Source organism: Pelecanus crispus, chromosome 10 (assembly GCF_030463565.1).
Source record: "Pelecanus crispus isolate bPelCri1 chromosome 10, bPelCri1.pri, whole genome shotgun sequence".
Classification (NCBI taxonomy): Eukaryota; Metazoa; Chordata; class Aves; order Pelecaniformes; family Pelecanidae; genus Pelecanus; species Pelecanus crispus.
Window position 1 is genome coordinate 25,558,575 of NC_134652.1, and position 9,360 is coordinate 25,567,934.

The 9,360-nt window shown below is 45.1% G+C and overlaps 1 protein-coding gene across 1 annotated transcript; it reads right to left on the minus strand.

Moving 5' to 3' along the window:
- Positions 1-412: 412 nt before the first annotated feature.
- COMTD1 (catechol-O-methyltransferase domain containing 1) lies at positions 413-7,538 on the minus strand. Its single transcript, XM_075717881.1, has 7 exons — positions 7,457-7,538; positions 6,006-6,139; positions 4,783-4,888; positions 3,825-3,943; positions 2,941-2,995; positions 1,341-1,474; positions 413-607 (listed from the first exon to the last, which is right to left on the minus strand). The coding sequence occupies exons 1-7, from the start codon at positions 7,536-7,538 to the stop codon at positions 455-457; spliced, it is 783 nt and encodes a 260-aa protein (XP_075573996.1). The 3' UTR covers positions 413-454.
- Between the last annotated feature and the right edge of the window lie 1,822 nt (positions 7,539-9,360).

Below are 9,360 nucleotides of genomic sequence, written 5' to 3' on the forward strand. Positions count from 1 at the left end.
AATCTCCATGATGTCAGGTACATTTTGCTAAAAAGCCATTTTTCTATTATGGCTTTTAACATTAGTAAACTGCACTTCTTTTCCTTTTGATGGTAGGACTGATCATTCTGCTACTCAGTAGCCTCTTTTAGGACAGAAAACGGCTTTGTTGTATTGACTTGCTTGGAACTCAGTCATTCTACAGAGGGAGATTTTTTTCCAACCACTGTCTTACAAGGACGACTTCAAGTAAGCTTACTTGCTTTATTACAATTAAAATAAGAAACTGTAGTAGATCTCAAAATAAGTCTCTCTTCCCAACTTAGCTGCTCTGCTGCTTCTAAAGTCTACTTTCCCAGGCTATGCTATCCAGTGAACGTATAGGTTAAATAACCATTTTTGATACTGCTCTGCCTGCATTTTTCCTGATGATTTGGTGCTGCTTGTTGTTTCCCATCTGCTGGGCTTCCTCCAGTTACAACTTGAATGCTAATGTGACTCCATCCCCCATTGGGAGCATGCTGATATTGACTCGTGCATCTCTGAGAAGCTTCTCATTGAGGTGATGGATGCTCTGGGTTGCCAAGTCATCCTTTCTTGGTTTTAGCACCCTTCCACTCCAAAGGACCTATTGAAAAAAGAAATGCCATGGACCTCATTTGTTCCAATATGTTCCTTGGACCACAAAGGAAGCTTTGGAACAGGTCCTGCGTATTTTCTGGAAATTGATATTATTTATTGTATTTCAGATTTCTAGTGGTCTCACATGGAGCTCTCATAAGCAAGTGGGATTGGGAGTCCACAGAATTGGCTAATTGTACTTCTACTGCAAATTAGGAGATGTGATTAAACATAGTTATTTTTAAAAGCCCCTATTCACTTGCCACCATAACCCTGAAGGTGCCTGAAGTTTCACATAGTTCTTTGTTTCTAGTAAAAGTTATTAATTGATAACTTAGTAATTACTGATTACAAGTGCTACCTTTGATCTTGTGTAAGTACTAGACATAGTAGAAAATGCACAAGACTATCAGAATAATACAGAGCATTCTCTCTAATGAATTACAAAAAATTTGATAAGTTTCACAGGCTGTTTATGTACTAACATAAATTTAACACTTCTTACTTCTGTAGGCTTTTATTCCTTGCTTATATTAGTGTTCCATATAGCTTACTTTAGGAATTTATGTTGAATTTTAAAAGCCTCCTTTGTATAACATGGAACAAACGTGTTGCAATTGGCAACAGAGTTGCAGGTCAGAAATCGCATTACTAGAATCCTGCTGTGACTTTTTTTTTCCTTTCCCAGAGGCAAAAGCAGTAAATCCCAGAGCTACTACCACCACAACTGCAGTACTTACATTATCAATAGCTATTATTCCCCCTTTCTTTATGAGGCGCAAACATTTTTCATAGTACTCGTTGCAACTTTCTTTATCCGCATCAATGAAAGCAAAGTCAAAGGTTTCTGCTTCTCCACTGGCCAACAGTTCATCTAGATGAGCAACAAAGTGAGTTGTTACGCTCTGGTTAATGCTGTGTAGGAGGAAGTCGGCTATTTGTGTCAAAGTTCTCACTAAATAATGTTTTTGGTGCCTTGACCAGGCAGCCTATTCTTGTACAGCTAATTAATAGCAAAGCTTATCCCACAGAAACCAATCTAGACATGATGCATGCCATAAAACAGTTACTGAGTTCTGCCTACTTGGAAGTTCATGGAGTAGTTCTAAACCTGCAGGATACAGCTGGGACTGCTGAAAGGTGCAGTAAAAACAAGTCACGTAGTTTGAAACTGGACGCACTCTACACCTTCAGCTATTGTTTGAACTGACAGAGGAGAACTGTTTTCTTAAGTGGATTAGGATTTTTCTCACATTTATGAACAGGTCCTAAATGCTAATCTCTCATTGATGATCAAGTGCCATGATACAGGTCATGAACAAACCATATCAGAGATCTTTATCACAGCAAAAGATTGCTGTAAGTAGTTCCTCTCTGGGCCAAGGCAAGTGGAATTCAGTTTTAAGTTCTCTTAAATGGACTTCTTGACCAAGAACTCCGAATGGCCAGTTGCAGAGGGGCTGACTGCTACCACCCTAAGGTTCTCTGCCACCCCTCTCACCTGCCCTTATCCTCTGCCAACAGAGGATCTTTTTGTCTGAAGCATTCCCTAGACAAAGCTGTCCATCAGACTTCAAGGACAGTGCATCCTAGCAGACTGCTATTTGCCTCTTTAGAAAGGATGGATGAATTTGGAAATAATACAAGGTTATGGATGGATCTATGGTTCCAACAAAGACCTTTGCTGGAACCTTCTTCTGCCTCCTCCATTCCTAGCAAATTTCTTGCATTTTCAGAATATTTATTAATATTGTCTCTGCCCCACATCTTCTCTTTTCTTGAATGAGAAAAGTCATTGCCTTTCTAATGGCCTTGCATGCTTTTGGCACATGATAAATTTGAACACCTGTGGATGCAATTCAACTGTTATACCCTAAGTTTTATATTGGCTTCTGTATTTTTTCTGTACCTCAGCCCTTTCAGAACACTCTTCCTGTCTATAACAAAGAAACACTTGCTTAGAATGGACAATGGGTAAGAGAAATTGGGCTTTGTCTAATTAATCTGTTTTAATCAGCTTTCCCAGAAGCAGCTGACAATAGGACTTCATAGATTAAATAAGGCAATGGACAGGAGAGGTGAGTGACCCGTACAGCCCCACTACACAGGACGAGCATTTTCTTCCTCTCTGCTAGCGTGTAGGAAAACTGTGAAGTTCCTGAACTTCACAGCTGAAGTTGTGAAGTTTTCAGATTTTTTTTTTTTTAATATAAGAGAAGCTGTCTCACTGTTAGCAAAGGGATCACATCCACAAGCATATTTGTTCTTAGGTTTCATCAATATTATATCCATATTCTACTTCTAGGGAAGGGGGAAAAAAAGGCATTTTAGGTTACTTACCAAGTGTTTGAATTGCTGGCTTAATCCGCAGGTCAATTTTATGCTCTACTCCTGCCTAGAATGAAAAAGAACAAAGAGTTTATGGAAGTGGTCAAGAAATAACCTGTTAGTAGGTTGCACTCAGGGAGTTACTAGTGTTCAGGTATTTTTCCTATTATTTCTAGGTTCCAGACAGCACTTATTTGTCTTTCCAAATTGAACACTCTCAGCCTCCTTTAATGACATGAATGCTTGTGTGTGAATGTGTGTCCTGGTTTCGGCTGGGGTAGAGTCAAATTTTTTTTTTTCTTTTTCTTTTCTTTCTTCTAGTAGCTGGCATAGTGCTGTGTTTTGGACTTAGTATGAGAATAATGTTGATAGCACACTGATGTTTTAGTTGTTGCTAAGTAGTGCTTACACTAGACAAGGACTTTTCAGCTTCTCATGCCCTGCCAGTGAGAAGCTGGGAGGGGACATGGCCAGGACAGCTGACCCAAACTGGCCAAAGGGATATTCCATACCATATGATGTCATGCTCAGTATATAAACCGGTGGAGTTGGATGGAGGGGTAATGCTGCTCAGGAACTGGCTGGGCATCAGTTGGCAGGTGGTAGGCAACTGAGTTGTGCACCACTTATTTTGTATATTATTATTATTATTATTTTCCCTTCCTTTTCTGTCCTATTAAACCATACTTATCTTAACCCACAAATTTTACTTTTTTTTTTTTCTTTTCTGATTCTCTCCCCCATCCCACTGGGGAAAGGGCTAGTGAGCAAACGGCTGTGGGATGTTTAGCTGCCTGCTGGGTGAAACCACAACAATGTGCAAGTCTAAGATACCAAAATCCCTTGATATGCAAATGCAGCTGTCCCAAACATGTAACAGAAGAGATCCTGCTTACCTCCTTCCACAGTGGCTTTCCAATTTTGACATAGTCATCATTTATATCACAGGCAATAACTCTGCCATTATCTGGCAGGACAAGTGCCATATTCAAGGTATTATAACCTGTGAAAACACCTAGGAAAATCATAAGAGTCATCAACACTTACCATATTGTGAAAAAAAAAAAAAAAAAAAAGATAAATAGTGAACTACAGGGTTCCTTTCAGGAATAAAAATCCCAGAGGGGTCAAGGATGGCAATTTGTTAATGGACACAAAAGGGTTTCCCCTCCATTTTAATGTAATGGTGGGTTGGGATGAATTTTTACTTTTTTTTTTTTTTTTTTTTTCAAATCGATCTTTTAGCAAAGCTTAATGGTGGCTTTTCCCACAAGTCTCCTGGACACACAGTGCGGAGTCTGGTCCTGCATCTCTGAGGAACACCCTTATTTAAAAGTGGAGCTAAATCCTGAGCCAAAGGGACTGGACCAGCAGCATAATACCAGAGCATCATAACAGCCAGGCCAAGAATGACGATGGTGAGAACCCATACCTGGCTGCTCAGCATCAGTCTGGCTTTGGGATATCCTGCTAACATAGGCGCATCAAGGAAAGTGGATTGGATGCAGGGCCTGTGCAGCAAAGCTTTTCCTTCTGGCATGAAACTGATACAGGAAGGAAACAACACACCCTGTCCTGCAACTGCTGGAGACCCAAGTGATCTGTTCATCTTGTTTTTTCAGATTCCCTGAGAGTTGACGAGACAACCATGCTGATGCCAGAATTACTGAATGCACAAAGTGGCAAGGAAGTGCAAATCAGTCACTACTTTTCACACTGTAGTTTGCCCACCTGTTTGCCGAGACAGGTATGCAGTGCCTTATTATGTTTAGATATCTTATATAAACATGGCTGTATTTGGAGCACAGCCAGGAGCTTTATTCTGCCAGTAAGAGGACAAAGTGACACTCTTACCTATTTCAATAACTTTCTTGGCTTTAATAAGTTTGACCAAATTTGCCATAAGCTGAGCCTGGTCACAGGACACCATCATTTTACTCCAGGGATGATCAGCAGTGAGCTAGAAAGGGGAAGAAAATACCACATCACAACAACTAAACCCCAAAGCTTCCAAAACAGTATCCTAGGGAAAAAACCCAGAGAAGCCCCAGAAGAAACAGATACTCCTACCTTTCTCATTTTAGATGGCTTTGTGCTCCATCTGTGAGCCAGAAATTGGTTTGACTTTAACAGTAACTAAGGAGGGTGGGGTGTGTGTCATAAGCAGTGGCTCATCCTTCAAAGCAGTTATATGCCCCAAAGTTACCATGGCTGTGGCAAACTCAGCAATAGTTGTAACTGATGAAGCAGCATACAGGAACCCTGAGTGTGAAAGTCCTTTATTTCTGTGTATTTACATAAACAGATGCACCTTTTTTTTTTTTTTTGATATTATAATCTTTGTACTTATGCCCTTATTCCTCCAAGACATGTAGGATGGTTTTGTCAACTGCTAGGTTAAAGTCTGTTGCCAAGGTCAGACCATGTTTTCCAACCTAAATGATTCTATGATTCTGTGTGGTTCTGGCTACCCAGCACAGAGCTGGAGGAGCTGCACCCATGCCAGCATGGGAAGGCCCCTGGCACTGAGTGGGGGGGGGCAGCAGAAGCAGGGCTGTGCCATGGCAGCTGAACGGACAGTCCTCCTATTTCCTTTCTTCCTCTAGGGCTCACTCCAAGCAACCAGCTCCAGTACTTAACATTTAATTGCTTTTATACAGTAGTAGTTTGTCTCACTTGAAATGACTCAGAGTCAAGAGGTCTGTTCTGAGGCCTGCTGGAGGAGATCACCTCTCTGAGCTACAGTTTCCTTATATGCCAGCTAAAATGGACAGAAGTCATCTGTTCAAGTGAAAATCAAGTGCAGCCCAAACATATGGGCTTGGGAGCCATGGATAAAAAGACATATCTAAAACATACGCCAATACTATTGAATAGTCATTTCAGTGGCCCTGAACATTGAAGAGTCTGGGTATTACGAGCTCAAAACAAATTCTAGTATGTATGCAAATAAGATGAAGGAAGGAATATCACAGAGAGTCCAACAGTTCAGGGCGAGGCATGGGCAATACCAAAAGGTCCTAGTAGAACAGTAACGGCACTGAGCAGAAAACCTGTGCTGGGGATAAAATACTAACCAGTCGCAGCTTCTTTAGAATTGGGTGTTCCCGCAAAGAGTGATCCAGTATGTATTGCCAGAGAGGACTGCCTTTCCCAATAATACTCTTGGATGATTTGGGTGTCCCAAAAACTAAAAAAGGGTATCTTTTACCTACAAAAAAAAAAAAAAAAAGTAATAATAATAACTTTTATCTTTTTCAGTTATTGCCTGCTTAAATAAAGAAGCACTTAAGTATTACTAAAGGATAAAGAGTTCTTTGCTCTGAAAAATCTAGTGAAAATATACAATGTAGCTTGATAGCTCAGTGGACTATAATTTTTTCTTTTCCTCCTTTTTAACCTCTAAGATGTCCAGCTCAAGTCTGCAAAGGCTGAAAGGGAAAGGCTTGGGTACTGTGTTGTTCAGTGGCCACTGTGAAGGTTACAAGCTGCCATACTCGTACAGAACAAGTAACCACATCAAAACTCAAAGGGCAAGCGTAAGGAGAGAAGCATGAATGAGGCACGCTATTGTCTTAGTCTGAGGACCTCGTTTTGCAGATGGATAGAGGCTGCTGTTTTTTTAGGGCCGTCAGCTGATGCATCTTCTCAAGCCCTGTAATCTCCTAATGCCAGCATCCTGCCCTCCAGCCAGGGGGAATCTGGCATTGCTCGATGGCTTGTTTAGCGTGAAACCGGTGTGCAAAAAAAGTGGGGGTGCTGAAAGCTGAAGCTTAAGGACTATTGCTTCTCTACTTAAATGCAGAACTGATCTCAGCTTTGATGCCCAATGCTTCTTTTACCAAACGGGGCAAATATTTTAAAGAAATAACAACAACAACAAAAAAAATCAGTTCCACATCTCCTGATAGTTGTTTGCTATTAAAGAACACGTTTATTTCGAGGTTTTTATTTTATTTTCTGTTAATGGCTCTATTTTACAGATGATCGCACTGAGGTAGAGACTATTTCAGCAACTTGCCTGAAATCGAAGGGTAAGTAAGCAAGCGGCTGCGTTACCACCCCGGCGCCAGCCTCCTTCCCCAGCCCGATCGTGGGCTCGCATTTGCTCTGACCCCGGGGAATGGCGGCCAAACCCCGTTACCAGAAGCGAAAGCTGTCACCAGGGCAGCCCCACGGCGTTTTCTGGCTGCCCACATGAGTGCAGGCGGGGCCGGGCTGGGAGCGTGCCCTCGCCTTTGCTGGGACCTTGGCCGCGACCCCGCCGGCTCCCCGGCCCCGCGCCGCCGTGGCGGGATCAGGCGGGGCGGCCTGGGCTCCCCCCGCACCGGCGCGCGTTCCGCCGCGGCTCAGCGAGCGCCCAGGGGCACGCTCGCCGCCGAGGGCCGCGCTCCCCCGACGGCCGCCCGGCCCCGCCCGCCCTCGGGGGTCCTGCCCGGCCGCCGCGGTGCCCGCCCCGGCCCCGGTGGGGCAGGGGGAGGGCGCAGCCCTCGCCCCCGCCGTGCGCGTGCGGCGGGGCGCCGCTTACCTGCCAGCACCCCCGTGGCAAAGGCGACCCCCAGCATCGCCGTCCCGACGGCCACTTCTTTGGGCACGCTGAAAAGGGGCATCTCGGGGCCGGGAGGGGAGCGGCGCGGCGGCTGGCAGCGGCGCGGCCCGGGCCGGTCACACGTGGGCGCGGGGCGGCGGGGCGGGGCGGGGCCGGCCGGCACGTGGCGGCGCGGCGCGGAGCGGAGCGCCAAGGGGCGGCCCCGCGCCGCCGCCCCCTGCCGGGGAGCCCCGCGCTGCCGTGCGCCGGTGTCCGCGGGTGTCCGCGGCTGCCGGCCCGGCGCGCCCTCTGGAGCCGGCGCTTTGGTTGATTTTGGTGGCTTTTACACCGCCCGCGCCACGAGGCGCCCGGGGCTGGGCGGGGCGGGGCTGGGCTGGCGGGAGGATGGGCGTCCCGCGGGAGATGCGCGCCTTCCTCTCTAGTGACATACTCGGTAGCGTTGGGTAAAGTGACAAAAGCAGCACCTGGGGTTTGTGCCGCCAGCTCCTCAGAGGCTGGTTCTGGCATTCCTTCACTGCAGTCTTTGTTTTAAAACACACCCAGATGTTGTGTGAAGTGGTAATGGGCTCCGACGGAGGAGCTCTTAAGAGAAATGCCCTCGTGAGAGGTTTGGGCCTCCAGATAGCCCTGGAAATGCGCGCTCTCCTTCCCTAGCACGATGTTTTTTGCAGCTGAGGGGCAAGCAGATTCCTTATCAAAAAGCACATGAGATTGTGGGACTTGAGTCCTGTGCCCAAAAGAACTGCAAGTTTCCAGGTGAAAGGGATCAAGGAAGATCCTCCATGAGAAAGGAGATTGGGCCCGCTTTCCTCTGCTGCTCTTTCAGCCCTCTTCCACAGCACCTTCCAGGCGAGGTGCAGCAGTGCCCTTGCCGCTTTTTGACAGCCTGGTTGTTTAGGGATCTCCTCCCTGCCCTGATCTGTCGCTAAGGTAATTGATATATAAAACAACAGTGACTGTGCCATCTTCTTTTCTTAGAAAACAGACTAAAAAGCCTTTTGTGTGCTTTTGTTTCATTACATAGATAGGTGCTGAAAGGACCCTGTGCAGTGCCTTTTGGAGATGGGCTGGGGGTTTGGTTTTCATTTTGTGAAGTGTTGGCAATAACTGGATATTGCAAAACCCAAGCAAGATGTGAAGAGCTATCCTTTTGTCACTCTACAGGAGACAAAATTAGCAGTGTTGCACACAGACCAGGAATACGCAGGCATGGAGTGGATTGCAACTTGGCCTCAACAGATGTAGGACGAAAGCAGGTAAAACTTCCCTTCTGGCACATAGTTAATCGCTAGAAAGCCAGATGAATTGTGTGCAGGTAGGTAAGGATGATAACTTTCCAACTATGTTCCTATGCTAGCAAAACTGTCTAGTGTCAATGCTGTTAGCAGAAAAAGATTCTAAGTACATCTTAAGTGCAGGATTAAGTATATCACCAGGGAATTTATGGGAAACGGGTTTGCCTATCACTGCATTTTTAGCATGTGCTAAACCTTATTTATAAAGACTTGAGCTCAGGGCTCTTGTATTTCTTTTGTAGCAGCTAATCATGTCAAGCTCTAAGGAGTCTGCTCTGCTTTCTGACTTACAGCACAAAGCAAGACATCTGATCTGTCTTGGCAGATAAAGTATCTTTCAGTTCACTTTTAAAATTTATTTGATTTTGAAAGCTGTGAGTGTTGTTGGTTTCTTGTTTATTTTTTTTTTCCCCGTTCAGTATCTCATCACTTTCTCTGTATACATTTTGCTTTTGTAAATGAAAGCATTTCATCCCATCTTTCGGAAGATGAGTTATCAGGAAGCGCTGGAATGTGTCAGTTTTAGGCCAAACAGAACTGTAGGAGACGGCAAACTCTTCCAGCGGCCATAAATCAGATTTGTGACTG